This window comes from Oryzias latipes, chromosome 3 (assembly GCF_002234675.1).
Source record: "Oryzias latipes chromosome 3, ASM223467v1".
Classification (NCBI taxonomy): domain Eukaryota; kingdom Metazoa; phylum Chordata; class Actinopteri; order Beloniformes; family Adrianichthyidae; genus Oryzias; species Oryzias latipes.
In genome coordinates, this window is record NC_019861.2 from 28540880 (window position 1) to 28559981 (window position 19102).

General features: G+C 38.7%; 1 protein-coding gene across 4 annotated transcripts; it reads right to left on the minus strand.

The window, feature by feature from the left end:
• Positions 1 to 71: 71 nt before the first annotated feature.
• On the minus strand, positions 72 to 18511 carry LOC101170748 (pyruvate kinase PKM). 4 transcript variants are annotated; one of them, XM_020700213.2, is made up of 11 exons: positions 18453 to 18511; positions 11950 to 12128; positions 11714 to 11805; positions 9357 to 9488; positions 9041 to 9227; positions 8684 to 8954; positions 5997 to 6147; positions 5753 to 5905; positions 2980 to 3146; positions 1386 to 1567; positions 72 to 1233 (listed from the first exon to the last, which is right to left on the minus strand). In XM_020700213.2, the coding sequence occupies exons 1-11, from the start codon at positions 18494 to 18496 to the stop codon at positions 1127 to 1129; spliced, it is 1665 nt and encodes a 554-aa protein (XP_020555872.1). In that variant the 5' UTR covers positions 18497 to 18511; the 3' UTR covers positions 72 to 1126. The 4 variants fall into 4 exon arrangements, with proteins under 4 accessions (XP_020555872.1, XP_020555867.1, XP_011491461.1 ...); XM_020700208.2 differs by lacking the exon at positions 2980 to 3146 and adding an exon at positions 3520 to 3686; XM_011493159.3 differs by lacking the exons at positions 2980 to 3146; positions 18453 to 18511 and adding exons at positions 3520 to 3686; positions 16386 to 16514.
• Between the last annotated feature and the right edge of the window lie 591 nt (positions 18512 to 19102).

The following is a 19102-nucleotide window of genomic DNA, read 5'->3' on the forward strand; positions in this document are numbered from 1 at the left end:
TATCAAAGTTATTTTACTTTCCCAAAACTGCCGGACAATTATTTTGTCACAAAACACTGCAGAAAGCTCAATGGGTGCTCATCTCTTTTATTGATGGAACTTCAGTCTTTGGAACAGGTTAGTACACCAAGTAAATACAAGCTCTTACATATTAGTTTTTACATTTAGTCATACAATCAGAAGCATGTTAGACTCACGAGGACATCTGCAGAGGGTCACCAACAAAAGAACATCCTACTCAATAGGTTTGTGAGGACAGTTTTGTCTTCTCAGTCAACAGGGGGAGAAAAAAAAATAAAGAAATGTGCTCGATTATATCAGCAGCCATCAACCAACCACACCATCCAACAGACACAATCCAAATGCAAAGAAATGGAAAGATTTCATGGAAAGTATATTAAAAGACAACAGTAACTTTGTTTTAAGTTAAATTCTTGACCAACCACCCAAAACTGCCTTTTTCTATTAGACAAAATATAAGTAGAATTGGGTGTTTGGAAACGAAAGTTCAGCTTTAGCAAAAGTCAAGTAATAATGAATGTAACAGTGTCTAATCAGGAGTGCAACACTATCAGATACAGTGACCCAGTCAAAGCTGGGATCAAAGGACATTTCACACAGACGGCACAACAGAACCTTCTGATTGGGTGGAGTGGTTCGCTAAGCGCTTTCATTTCAGGATATCTAAACTTTTTGTAGGAAGGAGTGTTTTCAATCAACGGTCACAGTACTGGAGGTGATCCGTTGTGGTCGGCTGCCTCCACCCTCCCACCACCCAAACAAAAGCTTCAAATGCTCATGCACGCAGACGAGGAATGCATCCACTTTTACTTTGAAATCAGCGATGAGGAAACGAGTACAGCAGCTTCTGGAGGATGTATTTATCTGAGGCCACACCGGAAACAAGTCTGACATTTATTAGTGAAGGGATACAGCTTCACTCCCTCTAACAAGTCTTGGGCCAGTGAGGCCATGGTCTTAGTCTAAACATTTCTTTGCATCATGTCCATCAGCTGAGTCTGTCTGCCCGAAAGGAGGAATGCACGAGTGAGGTGTGGAGGGAGGAGGAGGGTTATGAAAGATAGATGAAGGTGTAGGGAGAAAGCTGGGTAGCCAGGTTATCTGTTCAGGGCACCAGAATCACACGCATGGTGTTGGTGTAACCGGAGCCAGGACGCCAGCCGGTTAAGACGATGACAACATCACCCTCCTTGAAGAAGCCTCTGGCTTTGCCTGGAGAGGAGAACAGAACAAACTAATTCTTGAGCAGCACTCACTCAAAGCTCAACAGAAAAAAAAATGTTTTTGTTTTGTAAGAACAGATGACTCCCCACCCAGACGCTGGTATTCATCGTACAGCCTGAGAGGGATTTGTAGCGGCTTACCCATTTCCATGGCAAAGTTGACACGCATGTCGACGTCCTCCGCCCACACGTCATGAGCAGGCTTGGTGTAGAGGACGGGGAAGATCCCGCGGTACAGGTGGGCCTGGCGAGCCGTCTGGGCATTGCGGGTCACAGCAAGAATGGGTGCGCGGGGTCTGTACCGGGAAATCAGATGGGCAGACCTGCAGACAAAAACACAACAACAAAAATCTAAAGACAAAAAGAAAATGTAACAGGAGCTGATTTAAAGACAAAGGAGTTTGTAAAAAGAATAACCAAAAAGCAAATCAGTCTCCTTAGATTAATTTAGACTTGTCTAGTTAACTGCATGCATTTCTTACAATATTAGAAGAAGCACATTGTAGTTTTGATGCTTCCATTAAGCCCAATTACTCAAAGATTGAGATTTGTTCCTGGGAAGAGGAAAAATCTGAATCTGATCCGAACTGCAGACAGCACAGTGAGGGGTTGACAGCATCGACAGCTGTGGCGTTTTTGTCTGATATCAGAAGTCATTCGGAGGTGTGTGTGCAGTAACATACACTTTATAAACAGTAACCAATGTCTGGATTGATGCTAGAGGTGCATTGAAAAACAAAATCTAGTGTTTTCCCATCATTTGTCCCAACTGTTAAATATAATCAGATAAATAAAGAATGTTAGCATTCTTTGTGAATTATTTATCACAATTATTTGGAAATCGATATGTGATCCAATGGTTACCAAAAAAAAAAAAAAAATACTACATTTATAAAGGTCATTGCCCCAAATGCCCAAGTGCTTTCAGAGATTTTCACACAACTTGACTTCTTTTGACATTCAGCACAACTTCATGTTCTAGGTTCAATGAATTCTAAACGTCTATGTAAAGTAGACAAAATAATTAACTTGTCCCAATGAAAATTGTTTTTTTCATTGCACTAGTCAGATGTAATTAATCCAAGGAAGACAAATAAGCGAAGACACGTGGTGAATTATGAAAATCATGGAAAGTTGAGGTTCCTGTCTGCAGTCCAATTGATGCTCACTACCAAACTTTGATCGTTAACCAACAAAAGACCCAGAAATGTCAGTACATTCTCATTCATCCAGTTCAATTCTATTCTCCAAGATTCTTCCATAATAAAAAAATAAATAAAGTCTAGCTCATTGCTTTTTTTCCCAGTACTTTGAAGACCCAAAAATATTTGAGGAAGAAACAAATCGTTGACTACATAAGAAGAAAAAAAGCTTTAAATGTCAAACATTAGTGTTTTTAAGTAACTTTACATATAATGCCAGTGTGTCAGTCGTTCTTGGAAATGAGAGTTTATAATTGCAATGATAATATAAAATTCTTAAAAAGATTCTTGGGTCTCTGAGAACGCCACCATTAAAAGTCTGATAGGCATCTGGATTGGGCTACGACATTCCACACCAAAACCACTTCCCCATCGACACAAACATCACAGTTTAGAAAATCAAAGAATCAGGATCACGGAGTCTGTTACGTTCTGGAGGGAGAATCGGGAGCTTAGTATTATGGGCTGGGATGAGTTCCACATTAGCTTACCTTCAGGACGGGGATCATTTCACCCCCCGTCCCTCCCCTTACCTCCCAGTCTTGGTCAGAGTAATGATGGCACTAGCACAGCACTTGAAGGACGACTCCACCGCTCCGACTGCAACCGCCTCTGAAGGGTCTCTGGTCAGTTGGGTGTGCCTCCTCAGCTCCTCGAACAGCTGTCTGTGGAAGGTGGCTGCTTCGGCCTCTCGCGCTATCTGAGCCCCAAAGGGAAGGGTGGGCCAGGGATTACTCTCAACTACACGGTCAACAAACACCTCAAAAGGCACTCATCCCACTGGGAAGGACTGGCAAACACCAAACCGGACCAATTGTAAAAATATACATGGCTGAAAATGTAAATTAGCTGACGACCGGAAACAGCAGTGAGGAATTAAACCGATGTGAGTTTTGCAAAAGTGCAATAATAAAAATAATGATTTGTCAGTAAAGATGGTCTGGTTTAAGTGTTTCCCAATTCTCCCAGTTACTCCCTCTGTCAATCCCTGTCTGGCCCTACTCTCCCTCTTCCAGACTCCAAGAGTATTTTGAGGAATTCCTCAGGGTTCCACGTCAGGATAGACCCCCTACCTTCCAGAGCCTGTGAGCACAATGATCGCAGACGCTAAGCTCTTAAAGGAAGCCTCGACGGCACCGATTGCAATGGCCTCAGCGGGGTCGCTGCAGTGCGGCGTGGAACGACGCAGGTCCTCAAACACCTGCCGGTGGAACATGGCTGCCTCGGCTTCACGAGCGATCTGGCACATTTGGGGCGAGAGGCATCGAGCAAAACCATTCCCACAACAGGCACGCAGACGGAAAAGGAAAAGAAAAAACAGGGGGGAGGGGTTCAAAGAGGAAAGTTAAGTAAAAGAGACAAAGAAGATCAGGTGTTTAAGATAAACGAGAGTTAAAGGAAAAGCAGAGTGTGCAGTTAGCAGGAGACACAAGGAAACATTAAGAACACAATCAAAATACAACTATAAATCACTTAAAACAAAAATGCTTTAAATTCCAACAGCAAACAGTCATTTTTGCAGATATATTATAGATATATTATTCAAAAATAAAAAGGAAAAAACACAAAAGCAGACATGTTTTACAGCAGCAGAGAGTTCAGATCGCACACACTGCACACCAGTGTTTGTTAGGAAGTTAGAAGCAGCCGGGAGAAGCTGACGTACAGGGGTTCTGATTATAGATACCGGAGCCGAGCCTCTTTTCTAAGCATCTTCTTCACAATAGAGCTGGAGCATTAGGACTGCTGAGTCACTGAGACGAACGCAGAGGGAGGTTAGGCGGAGGAGGTCAGGGAAACGGGCAGTCCGTGCACTCATGCAATAGATACCAACGGTAATTTGATACCATCAAGGCCAAGATATTAATTTTTAATCGTTCACCCCCAAAAGGTGCCTTGTCGGTATCTGTCCCTGACTGCAGGTTTCACAAAAACACAGGTAAAGGAGTGACTTTAATGTCATGCCATCATTCAGTCAGGATGTACAAAGAAAATAAAAGGCGGTTTTGAATTTGGAAATTGATTCATTTGATGATAAGAAAAAAACAAATACTGAAAAGACATTTTTATGAGCAGGCAGCAACAGACATTTGCTTTAGATTGGAAGGGAAAGGACTCACAAGCCATTAGAGTAGAAACATTACATGCAGTATTTGGAAGTCAGGATTCTCATGCCTATAGTGAACCAAACAGCTGAACTATGTTTACATGCATGCCGTCAAAAGCATCTTCTATCTATCTACCTATATGTTCAGTAATCTTTGTGTTAAAAACAGACTAACAGTAAAAATAGAATTGAACAACAACAACATTGAACAACATTCTCTTCCTTAAAGCTTCTTTTAAAAACTGAAATAATAGTGGTATTTTTACATTACCCCTCATCTAAGAGTGAACTCCATTAGTTACTTTAGCCTTCTTCTACAGGTTTTAATAATAAAGTAATACAGGATTCATGAAACGCAAATATTTTCAGAGACAGTGACAGTTTAATGATGAAATCACTTTTAAATAACTATAGTTACTATAATTAGTATTTTAGGGGTATTGTAAATAACGCTGGTTGTTACACATTACATTGCGCATTATCAACTTTGAGTTTGTCAAAAAAAAAAAAAAGTCCTTTTGGAGGAAGAAGGTGTAGTTTTTCCACATATAATATAGTTTGAATGGTGGTACTATCAGTTTAAAAATATTTTTAGTCATTCTACAAGTAAAACCACAAGGCTTTCCAGCAGAACATTTCATACAGATCACCCAGCAGAGTCTGGATGTTAGATTAAAAATAATATATATATATTTTTAAAGATATTTCTGCAAGTAGATAGATTATCACAAAACAATTAAAAACAGTAAATACCCCCCCATCTCTCGTCTAATCCCCATTTAACTGTTGCAACTAATGAGCACATTTACACTATAGGGGTTAATTCAGGAAAAGACCCTTGTTAGGGTACATATGAAATATTCCCGTGCATGTAACACAGCAAATGTCATGAATAAACAAGCCGTTGAAACAGATTCTCAATGCTGCCAATTACTCAGATGGTTTATATGATGTTATAATTAAAAAGTTGGAGATTTTTGTCTCACGGGACAGAAGCACTGTTCTATCATTTATAGTTGAAATGAAATGCAAAAAAAAAAAAAAAACATTTAGAAGTTGCTTCTTTTCCTAAAGCCTGTTTTTTTGTTTTGTTTTTTAAAATCGGTAGAAATTAAAAACCATGCAAATTGCATAAGTATGAAACAATGTATTGTTTTCTTTATTAAAAAAGACTAACAATATTATTGAAATCAACTCACCATGTGCTGTGTGCGCACCGCCTCGAGAGGATAGTCTCCCTTAGCAGTCTCCCCACTCAGCATAATGCAGTCAGCCCCATCCAGGACGGCGTTTGCCACGTCACTGCCCTCTGCACGGGTGGGCCTGGGCTTCTTGATCATGCTCTCCAACATCTGAACAGTTAAGAAGCATTTAGCTCACAAACAAGACAAAGAAATGCAGAGTCAGATGCATGGTGTTGGTCAAAAATATTCCGTCTCTGACCTGAGTGGCACATGTGATCGGCTTGCCAGCTCTGTTGCAGCGACCGATCATCATCTTCTGGGCTAGGAAAACCTTTTCTGTTGGGATTTCAATGCCCAGGTCACCACGAGCAACCATGATGCCATCACTAGCCTCCATGATCTCATCAAACCTGCAAACGAGCAGAAAACAAGCAGTTTATAGCTAGTTTTTGTGGGAATTCAAGTTCCCAAAAATTCAGATATTTATTCAATCACAAAAACTCTGAAGTGATCTTGGGGATCATTTTTCAGCAAACTTTTTCCCCCCTCGTCTTTTGGTTGCCCGATTAGGAGTCACCACAGATAATCACATACCCCTTTCCCTTCACCTCTGCTCCCTATAACTTCACCATTCCATTAGAGTCTCTCATTGACACACATTCTGTCTCGCTGTGGCCAACCTTTCTTCACCTTAACACTGGCTCTGTAATGTTACAAATGCCCTTCTAATAAAGTTCCATACAATTGCCTCTTATTTTTTTAAAATACAGTTTTTATAAATGTTCTATGATTTCATTTTGTCACATTTATCCACCACGTCTTAAAGTCAGCTCCATGAAAATACAGTCTGACTTTAAACCGGTTGGTGATTAGACGTAGGGAGACACATGGAATAGCTCATTAGCATAGCATCATCATCCTCTTTAAGGTCTTCATTTTTTCCTTAGTGATTTTTGCAACCATCTCCTCCACAACCACTACCTATTCCAGGGGTTGACATAGCCCAGAAATTTGCACTGGCCCACAGGGCCAGTAGTTTTTGAAAGTTACTGGCCCGACACCGCGCACAGCGAGACCCGCCGCTCCGCAGGTGCTTGCAACTTTAGGGGGGTCCGGGGGCATGCCCCCCCGGAAAATTTTAATATGGTGCAATTTGGTGCATTCTGGTGACATCTAGCACTTATTTATACACTTTTCAATGACTAAAAATAGAGCATATCAAACTTAAATCTGCTCTAGTCTGTTTCAGATGTTTTGAAGAGAGCGCTGCAGTGTAGTAGTTAACACTAGTTAAGAAGTTTTCATGCTGCTTCTAATCACTGCTATTTCAAATTTGTTCCTAATCAATAGTTAAGAAGTTTTATTGACTTTTTTGCCCTGACTGCCTTAAGGTTCTGCTTTTTGTTACTGTTGCAAAGTTACATTTACTTTTTAGTTACTTTAGTTACCTAATTAAATTAAATAATTGAAAAATTAAATACAATTAAATTACTGAGATCATTCAGCTAACTAGAAATACTTACTGCTTACAGTGTTGTAAAGAAAAACAAAATTAAGTAGTTTGACCTTATACTCCATTTGAGTCTGAGATTCAGGTATTTTGAGTTGCCTTTGATTCTTTGACATTCAGCTTAAAGCTTAGTGCATACAGTTTCATCTTCAATGCATTCATTAAATATCTTGCTGTCCATACTACTAATTAATAACTACTAACATATTCCTATCTATTCCTGCCATGTCTTCCACATCTCTGACATGCTTCAGTCTCTCTTCAGTGACGGTGTTGGATTTATGATCATCGCGGTGAAAAACCACCAGGGGGCGCGCTGATATGTGTGTCAGTTTAAATATATCTGCATAAAATGTAATAACCCACTGGCTTGTTCCTTCGTTGTTGCTGTTTAACATTGTTTAGTATTGAATTGTTACATTCAATAAAGTTTGAAAAAAAAAATTGAGTGAGCGCGTGCCGCGTGGTGCTCGGCAGTGACAGCCGCGCGCGCAGGCGGGAGAGGAGGAGAAGAGTGATAAAAGGTTTCCCATAGAAACCCTTGAAGTCTGAACACAGGACTAGCAGAAAAAGTGAATTATAAAGACGAGGTAAATCTACACGTTTTCGCAAAATATACTTTATTGTAAAAGGTGAAAAATGTATTAATTGTTAGATATTTTAGTGGCCCGAGCGGACAAGTAAAAAATAAAGTCTTGTGGTCCGTACTGCTCGAAAAACAGGACCGGGCCAGCGGACAAATGGCTATGTTGAGCCCTGTATTCTACTCTGCTCTCATCAGCTCTTCAATTTTCTCCTTCCATCTTTCCATCACACTCGTGGAAACTATAAATTTCCTGCCCCGGTCCTTGATCACCCCAATATGCTGCATATCCTTCCCATCTCAATCCTACCAACCTGTACAGCGCTACCTCTCCCTTCTTTGTGTTCAACCTATCACCTTACTCTTGTTTTCTGTCCTCCCACTGATCCACTTTCTCTTAACCAACCTTTTCCTCTCAACACACCTCTAAACGTCTTCATTCCAGCAACAAGTCTCATCTGGTTTCCTCATTCAAAACTTCAACTCTAAGCTCCTTAAACTAACAGTAGTGCAATTTCAAACAGTACCCTGTAGGTCATCGTTACCCTGAGGCATGCCTGATTTGATGTAGATGTTTGGTTTGTGGTATTGCATGATAGATTTTAGTTTCATGTTGGATGTCCTTCCTGATTCATCCAGCTGCCTTTCCCTAGACTTGGAACCTGCACACACAGGGTCTGGATTTTGCCCCCTTGGGGTTGCATTTTTCCGCAAACTTCAACGATGCTACTTTAAATTTCATTTTACATGTAGGATGCAACAATCAGGGCCAATTGTATTGAACTCCGCGTTAGAAAACAATAGCCAACAAAGTATAAAAAGAGGAAGGAAACCACTGCATCTATATTCTTACCTCCGTACACCCTCATGGTTCTCCAGCTTGCTAATGATCTTGATATTTTTGCCTCTTTCTCCCAGCACCTTTCGGACAGCATGCACATCTGCAGCTTTACGAATGAAGGAGGCAAAGACCATGTCGACGCCCTGCTCAACACCAAACTGCAGGTCCTGGATGTCTTTTTCTGACACAGCCGGCAGGTCCACAGCAGCACCAGGGAGATTCACTCCTTTCTTACTGCCCAAGGTGCCACCATTTTCAATCTCACATATGATGAAATCAGAGCCTATAAAAGAAAATTTATATTAATTAAAAAAAAACAACTATATTATCCCTTTCCACCAGGATATGAGGTGAACTCTCTTTTCTTACCAATTTCCACGACTTGGAGGGAAATAAGTCCATCATCGATGTAGATTTTGCTGCCAATTTCCACCACTTTGGTGATGTTCTTATAGTCGAGCCAAAGATTTTCTTCACTGCAATTCTCCTGGTAAGCATCATCTAATGTAATCTTGATTGTGTTGCCCTTCTTCAGCTCCACTTCAGCAGTGCCGCTCTGTTGCGTGATTAAAACAACATTTTTATTTCAACAGGTTTTTCCATTTTAATCGTCATTTTCACACTTTTCCTGACATTATTAGTGTTATCATGTTAAAAACCACAAATAGAAAAGTACTTAACGCACTCCTCTGATGAGACCAGTCCTGATCTCGGGGCCCTTGGTGTCCAGAGCAATGCCAATGGGTCTGTACTGGATACTTCCAGGTACAAAGCTCTCACATGCTTCGCGCACATTCTTGATGGTCTCTGCATGGTACTTAAAAAACAAATACAACATTAGTAATGGTACTGAACTATGAATCAATCAAATTATTTGCATAATTATTAGTAATCCTGCAAAGTTTTTTCATGAACAACTAATTGTTTTGTAAGATATAAAACTTTAAAATGAACGAATTATTATTTTTGTCTGTGTAGCAGCCAATACTTTTTCTTGGTTTGGATTACAACTTGGTGTAGGTTTGATACTTCTTGTGTACATTTCTGCTGTATAACAATGTGGAAAATATTTCAGCCATTGGTGGCACAGGGATGTCTAAACAGTACACAGTATGCAGTGCTTAGGTGGTTTTTGGGTGATGGGAGGTCACAAGGTTTTACCATTTTGTTTGGTTATATTTCCATGTAACAACTTTGCTGTTATTTTATCAACTTCCATACAGTCACGTAAATAAACGGCACACAGAATTTTTCGCTGCTGATTATGATTGACATCTTAAATGAATGGCAACATAAACCCAATTGGCCATTTCACTTTGACAATATCTTTGAAGTGAGTCACTGCCATCAACTACACCCAAAGTGCAACTAAAAGCTCGATACATTTGGAGACTAAGCTGGTTTTCTCTAAATCTTATTAATCACTTGTGTAGTAAATATTTTTAAACAAAACACCATAGAATCTATGGATTTTGAAAGCAATAAAATGGTATTAATACCAACTTGACATGCTTCGGCCTAAGTGATTCAGTGGCTGAGAAAATGTATTTGTCACGTATGCATATCGCAATAAAGTTGCTGGCAGCAAGACATTGCTAATATAAAATGTCCTTGAACACACCTTAAGTTATTACACATAAACCACCTTTAAGAGCAGAGGTGCCTGCTATGGGAATATAATTATAAGGAAAAGGCAAAAAAGAAATTCTACAGAAAAGTGTAAGTGAGAAGACAAAACCCAACCATCTATATTAGAATAAAAAAAAATAAAAAAAAACCTGACTGTTGTGCTCCGCAGTTCATACCAGAAGACTGCCTGACAAACCGTCAGAAGACCAGTTTTTGAAAATCACTGCATACGTGGCTCCTATTCAAGGTTGTAAGGTAGGACTGCCCTGCTTCCTGCTATTATCTGTGTCACCTGATCCAGATAATCAACAGCTGCTGCGCAGATAAATATTGCATTTACGTTATTTATTGCTTTCTGTTCCATAAGTGAATATTGAATTTTACCATCCCCTAAACCTTTCACTAAAGGAAAGTGAAAGGTAATTTGTCATTGCAAGTCTAGTGAACCAAAGAAATTATTGCAACAAGGGCATTTGTATTGTTCTTAATGTCAGTTCTTTTTCTGTTTCACACAAATTTGAATACGTTTACTTGCTATATATTTAAATTTCATGTTTAGCAGTTTGTTTAATATCACCTAGAAACTTTCATAAGGGGTATGCATTTTCCAGTGAAGCGTGTCTTATTTTTGACATCTCTATACAGTAATCCCCCGCCCATTCGCAGTTTAATATTCGCGCCCCGGCCATTCGCGGGTGGCCGCAGATGACGTGACGTCTCAAGCGTGAGCCGCAGAACAGCGCTCATTCCGCAAATTTTGAAAAACGATTTACTCTGTACTTTACTGTAAAGTATTGTTTACGCATTTAAGATGCCATCCAAACGCCCAGCTTCTGGAAATGAACCCAAACGGCAGAAAAAGGTTCTGACTCTGCAGAGGATCTGGGAGTTTTAAAACAGCGTCAATTATTCGCGGATTATTGTTATTCGCGGGGGGGTGAGGAACGTAACCCCCGCGAATACAAGGGATTACTGTACATAAAAAAGCAACAAAGATCTGCAGCTACTTCCTCAAAAAGATTGAGAATGCTCAGAGGCAAAACTTTTGAGCATTGTATAAGCACAACTGCCAACGCGGCAGGTCTATTCTTGCTTCAAGATGTAAGCAGATAACAGTCCTGAATGAAATACGTGATTTTTTTCTCTGGGAGCAAGTTAAATTATAAACCAACAATGACATGAAAACATCAGTGTGATATGAATTGCCACATAATTCAATATACCAGTCACTGGCTTTGCAGTGATAAAGCACAGAGACGGTTTGACCACATTTAAAAAGGGGTCATAATCTGGATGTTGACTGTAGGCCCGTTGAGAAAACTGTGTTGTAATATTGGGCTACATAAATGAAACTGCATTGACTGTTCAGTGGCCTCTTTCTGAGACAAAAAAAGACCATGTAGACAGACTTACTTCATGTGAACCATGGGAAAAGTTCATACGAGCTATGTTCATTCCAGACTTGATCATCTCTTTCAGCATTTCCACAGAGCGAGAGGCAGGTCCTGTTGAGAGTTAATGCATCACAAAATCTTCTGTCAGTCTATATTGTCTGCATAAATATTTGTATTTAAGTGCACTTTAAGATTCCCATTTCTATAAACATCTGTAAAAATGATTGACAAAAAAATGAAAAATAAAAGACCAACCAATGGTACAGATGATCCCCGTGTTGCGTGCAGTGGTGGGTTCAGAGTCAATGTCAAGCAGGCACATATGTTCCAAGAAGCTGTCGGCCATTGCAGCATTGAGTTGCTGGGTCTGGATGAAGGCAGAGCCCATGTCTGAAGACTTTGACCCAGGCATGTTTTTTGGAGCAAGTGAAGTCCTGCATGAAAGAGATAAAAAGATGGTGCAGTCAGGGGATACTAAATGTTTGAAGTAAAAGCAATAGTTGCAACAAAAAAGTTTTCAGACTGAAATCCAAAATTGGAAATCTTCTCTGTTTCTGAAAGAATCCAATGTGATGTATAAAAACCTGTTTGGTTGCACATCTTGGCCCTGTGGTTAAAGTGGTTTAATCTTAGCCATGAAAAGATCATTTTCCATTCTCTTAAGTTTAAAGTACGAGAATATGGAAGATATTCACTAAGCTTTTAACCTTAAACTAGTCTTTTCAATTATATTTAGGCAACAATTCACGAATAGAACAAAAGATTCCAACATAACATATCATTAAACACACAGAAAAGAGATGCTACGCAAACTCTAATTTTGCTAGGAAAAAAGTTTTTAAAATGTACCAATTAAAACAGGAAGAGTGACCTTCCTTCCCCTCTGATGACATTCTTATGCAAGATCCTGTATAAACTTTCCAACTTAAAGCCATACTTTAACCAACCGACAGTGTATTTGAGCAGGGTGCAGCAGCGCACCCGTCTTATTGAGGAATGCAGCTCCTTTTGGTGCAGTGATTACGCAAATACAACCCAGTCATTTGAAATGATTTGATGACCAGCTAATCAGAGAAAATTTAATTAAAACATTTGTTTTTTTGTTTCGAATTTCATCTAAGGTGTGGTGTTGTATGAAGTCGTTCATTGTAGTGTCAATATTTTTTTGGAAATTAATCATTCATATTAAAAAAGTGATCAATCTCTTCTTCACGACTGTCCCACCAACCTTAACCGTCATTACTTTTAGAGTCTATTGTACAAGCTTTCCAAGGTCCAATTCATTTATCCAGCAGACTAAAGTGAAGGAGAGAAAAACTCAGCCGATACACATAATAAGCACGGCAACCAATACAAAAGATTAATCAAACTCAAGCAATGATTCCAATTTGCAAACATATCAAAAAACACACATCTCAGGGCTTCTCTCTTACACATCTCTCTTACACACAAAAAAAACAAAAAAAAAAAAAAATCAAACATGGTCTCTTTAAAATGAAACATTTTACACAGATTACAAACAGGGCTTTGTCATAGCTGTGGGACATATCTTGGGCAATCATGTGCAAAAAGAGCAACAACAAAAAAAGCCTTCGGGAGGGTGAGACAACCTCATTCAATACAATCATCTTTACACTTGACAAGTGGAAAGAAGAGTTGGTAATTACCTTTACCAAAGATTTGGGGATTTCCTAATGAATAACTTTTGTTTTTCTAATAAAATCATGATGTTTTCTTCAGGTAGCACATTTTTTCTAGGGACAATAAGGAAGATGAAGCACAAATATTTCCACATTTTGGCAGGGATTTCGCAAGTTTTCTTTTTTACTATTCACCAAATCTGGTCTTGTTTTATGAATTTCCAAATACAAAAAAAAAAAAATCCTTTTGACACTATTACATTATTTTACATTTTTCATTTTCTTCAGCGTTTACAAAAAATTTTATATATACACAAAAATTTTTAATTTGGTTATCACTGAATTGAAAAAAAAAAAAAAAAGTATAAAAGTGGGTAACTATTTAGGTCTAGAAACTTAAGATTAGGACAAAGTTCATGTTAAAGTGTATATTTAATGATGAAGCATTTCCCATATTAAAAATTAAGCATTATTAGCACCAAGCATCCGAGTAAAAGTCTGAACCGCAGAGGCTAGATCAAGTTTCCTTCAGTTAGTTGAATGAATTACAGTTTCTGTAATTCAAGTAAGAGCAACCTCCTTGGTTTAGTAAGGTTTAGGAAAAACTAAAGCTACCAATTCTAATTTTAACCCCTAGAAGCTATTGGTACTAAAATATATGCCTAAAGACACTTAATTTCAAAAGGTACAAATATGCCCTAGAGTTTAGGCTGTTATAGAGATGAGAATTTAAAAAGAACAACAAAAAGTGACACTTAGAAGCACACAAGTAGAATGAAGGCGCCTGTAGCAGCCACATCTAAAAGACTTTAAGGAATTAGGCTTCAAAGACTCATAGATTGACTTCCTTTGACTCATTACTAATTTTGCATCACAGCAGGGGGAATCAGAGCATGTGTCACTTCACAAAGAGCTGCAGACTGATGATGCAACTTTTCCATCAATTAGGCAGACGTGTGTTGTACGTGAGCACAGCCACATCCCACTTATCTGACCTGTCTGAATCATGGACAGCCAGGCACAACAGGCCTACAACAGTAACATTAACCCCGACACAGATATAGAACGCCGTTGATAGCACATGAATAATCCCTCAAATCCTTTTTTCAGAACATCTATTTTAGTCTAGCATTGCCACCTTCTTCATTTGTCTACCTGAGACTTCAAACTCTTATTCTTGAAATATTAAGAGTTCAACCTTTAGCAACTACAACAACATGGCTGTGAGGCTAACATGAGATTCACAAAGTTCAAGCACGGTTGTGATGTAACATGACCTAATCCAATTTGGCTTAATTGTTCACTTTCTCTCAAAGTATTTGCAAGCTACATACCACCAGTGGCCATGTCTGTTCCTCCTGGGAATAGCAAAGCCTGCAACTAAAAAGGATCTCCAAAGCAAACCCAGCGTGTTGGATCTTCCACCTTCCGAGAGCAAACCAGTCCTGAACCTCCAAGCTGGAGTTTGAGTGCATATGTGCGACACTTTCAGGAGCTCAAGAGTAAATCCATTCAATGAGGATAAAGGACAAAGAGACAGTCTACTATAACCCGGCAACCCTCCGATCCGCGGAGATACATTAAACCTCTATCACGACAGAACTGCGTCCCAGAGACCAGTGTTACTGCAAGCCGAGGTCATTCCAAAACTGTTCTAAAAATAGATCTCATGCTAATTATAACTTAGCATGCAGTGTATGCAGCTGGAAATATTGTAGCAGTAATGTACACTGATATTTACACTATCCTGCTTGAGAACTATAATAACAAACCCACACACAGACTGGCTTGCGTATGTGAATTTTGGACAATTCTTTAAATTAAATCAAAATAAACACAAAAGCTAAACTTTCTTGAATGGAGATTGTGTGAGTAAACAAATAATGTGAGTAAACAAATAATCCTAAATTGCCTTGATGTCTTACAACCCTTTAACCCTAACCTACTCCCTGGGGTTAAACCGTTATTTGTCCACAGGAAAGTCAATGTGAGGGTCAGCCGAGGTGTTTTCAATACACAAAGCATGAAGATTATGCCTAAAGGGCGCTCAGAAATATTTGTTTGAGAGAGACAGATCATATTTCCTTTTTTCATTATATTTAACTTTTTTTTAAAAATAAATAAAGATTTTGATAAAGTTATAAAATAAAATAAAAAGGTAATCTAATGCTTAGAAGGCTGTGCTACACCTGCAATCATCCATTTGAGTGCAGTCTGTCACGAAGCAGCATTTTTTGGGCTGTAACTGCAGTATCAAGATACAACAGAGTCTGTCGTGGTTTAAACAAGTATTTTAAGAAATAAATATTTAAAAGATGGTATAATTCAGATGATTTAACTTTAAAAGTTAACATTACACTAAAAAATGGCGGAAAATTAACGGTAGGACGAATCTTAAAATGTCTCATTTGGGTGAAAAAAGACGAGGTGGAAAAAAAAAGGCGCCTCAAAGTTTACCAGAAAAAAACAAATTAAATTAAGAGTGTGGACAGCAACGATGCGGTAAAGGTCACGTTCTCCCATCCTGCGTCACATTTTCCTGATCTGTAGACATCACGGCGATTAGCCAATAGGAGACCGAGAAGACGAAGAGCCACACCCACAACAGGAGGCAACAGGAAGAGAATCCACTACTGTTAACATTTGACGCATTCTATTTAATGTCATGATTCAAAGTTGCTTAAATTTGAACGGAAACTGCAACTATACCAAAAATTTATATATTATGAAAATTGATATATATATATAAAAATTGATATTCAAAGTAGGAACGAAATTCTACCAGTTTATTTAACCGCATTTTTCCGTGTCTCATTTAAGTCATTGAGCGAAAACCAGATGAACGTGCTCCCAACGTTTGTGTGGCAATTGTTACATTGGCATAGTTTACTTTGAACCTGATTTTAGGGGATTGTAAGGAAAAATATAAATCACAAACTGAATATAATCCGAAACTACGCATCAAAAATAAAATTCGTTAAAAGGGAACACACTGAACGCAATAGCAACATTTCTAAACACCAAAGCGAAGGCCACAGTATGGTTACCCACCTTATGTAACTGTCGTGATGCGAAGACTAACGCTGCTGCTGACAGAGTGAGACCAAGCGGCTCAAGGTGATCTCCCTTTAGTTCCTCGTTGAGAGGGACTACTTTACGAGGATGCTGAGACATATCCCTCCGACCGAATAACACCGTGCACGTAAACAAAATGGTTGTTAATTTACTTTCCGCACTCACGTAAATCTTCATGTAAGGTACATAACATGTTTATTTTAAGGATGGGTGGGTGAAAAGGGGAACAAATTGTTAAAACAAAGATCGACGCGGAGGAATACGGAAGAGCGTGCTAGAGCTGGTATGCTAGGTTAGGGAGCCAATGGGTATGCGTGAATTCACCACAAGGAAAAAAGGCGACATGTCAAGTCTTTCGTAGTTTAAAAATGTGCTAATGAGACAAAAGGACGGAGTATTGAAAACGGCGCATTCCTATATATACTTTATCACTAACGACTGATAACGACAGAGGTCCGTATCTATATTGCGAGGGAGGTTGAAAGCATCATTGTGCGAATGTGAAACCTATACATCATTTCCATATTATAACTCACGACGACTATTCTAAAGATTCAAAAGTAAGAAGCTCCAAAACCACACACACATTGATCACGAATGACTGCATTCATTATTTTGTATTCAGTCCAAGTGGCTGCACAATACAAAGGATGAATGGGTTGAATCTCTCAGAGAAGAATGCAAGCTAACATCGCCATCTAGTGGTGACTAATCATACATCCAGCAGCATGTTTTTGTGAACTTGCTTGACCGCATATGCTGGGCTGAAATTCATTTAATACTTTTTTCATAACTTTTAGGCAAAGTTATTAAAATATCAAGGCTTACCTAGGCTTTATTACTGCAAACTTTTATTTGCACACTACTCTGTATATCAAATTTAACAGTTAAATTATTTGTAATGCATCAAAAATAACATTCACACATCCATTGTTCAGTGCCTTAACAAACAAACAAAAAATACATATAGTAGTTTTAGTATCAATTGTTTTAGTTCATATCTGCTCTTATGAGCCAAGTTTTTCTGTCTAGCAATAAATAATTATATTAGATAACTAATAGCGTGTTGGCTCAACTTTGATCCACCTTGTTTTGGCTGATTTTTCAAAAATGCTTTAGCCTGTACTTTTATCAATTTAGTTGTGCTGATAATTGATTTGCTATAGTGGTGCCTGAAAGGAGCAGCCAGCTTATATATTTACATTTAAATGAAATTCACAAAAATGGTAAGCGCATAGGCTAGGCGCATGAAAAACAAGGGTTCGTTTCCTTGGGGGCACGATGAGCTTCATCCAGTGTGGGTCCTTGCGCAAGACCCTTCGTGCCATTGCCTATTTATGTAGCCACAAGGGTCCCCAAGTCGGGCCCCCCCCTGTTCTGGTCCCCAACCTGGATTAGACACAGGGTTCTGTCAGGAAGGGCATCCGGCGTAAAAATGTCTGCCAAACCACCTACACAAATCAGTGGAAGGGGATTCATTGTGGCGCCCCATGACAGAATATGCCTAAAGGTGAACACTGGTAAAGGAAAAAATCTAATTGTTCTTCTTTTCTTTTTCGGCATTGTTTATTTCTAATACACTTTTTAACCCCCTTGATACTGGAATTCATTTCCAGCTATTAAAAAAAAACTTATGTATTTGCTTTTATGTAGATACATAATTTAGGTAATTTTGGAGACAAAGTGGTTTGATACTTATTTGCATCAGTAGACGTCAAAGGGTTAAATGTCTAAATTTCTCATCCCTTATTACCTCTAAAAGTTGCAGACTTTTGGAAGCCAACAAGGACTAAAATCTACAAAAACAATGTAAACAATATTAAGTGGTCAGTCTTGATTAAAATGTTTTAGGATTTACTATGGTACTACTATCATAATGGTTTCCCAAAGAAGTGGTGAAGAGTTAGTTTATCTCTAACATAGATATTAAATCTCCAGTAAAATGAGATTTTATGTAAACTGGTACAGAGTCTTTTAATTACTATATGGCAGCACTGACAAGATCCACATACGTTTGTGTACTATTCCCTTTTTTTTTCTTACCTGGTCACACCTCCAGATGTGGCACTGCTACTTCCACTTCCCATGCTGTTGGCTCACTGGCTCTTTAACTGCCTCTGCCTAGAATCACAACACTGCAACATGCAAACCCATTTGTCCAGGTGAGGAACAAGTTACTTGTGAAGGTCTGTCTGTCCACCAGTGACGCTACTTGTTGCCATCAGCATTAATCACAGCTAAGCCCCAAGGCCACGAGGTACAAATAAGACAATGTGCTCAGATAAATCTCATTTAAGCAGATACAATGTCTAATGCCTCACACCCCAACACAATATAACACAAATGCAATAAAGATGGCAGCAATAAATAAAATAACACTTATAAATACGAAAGCAATACTAAATTTAATTAAATATTAAGTCCTAACCCCAAATCACACACAAAACAAATTAATGGTTTGTGTTACATTACATAAAATTATTGGGCTTTTATTTTGAAAAATGAAGGACATGAACATGTAGTTTGCCTGCTTTAATAATAAATATAAGACTGGGGTGAACAAAGAAGCCGGAAAACTGCCTGATTATAAGTCATAAATGAAGTTTCCAAAAAGCTGTAGGATAAAAAAAAGAGTCAAAATGAGACTTATGGTTTATTTCTTTATTTTATTCAAACATTTGAGGTGACAGTTT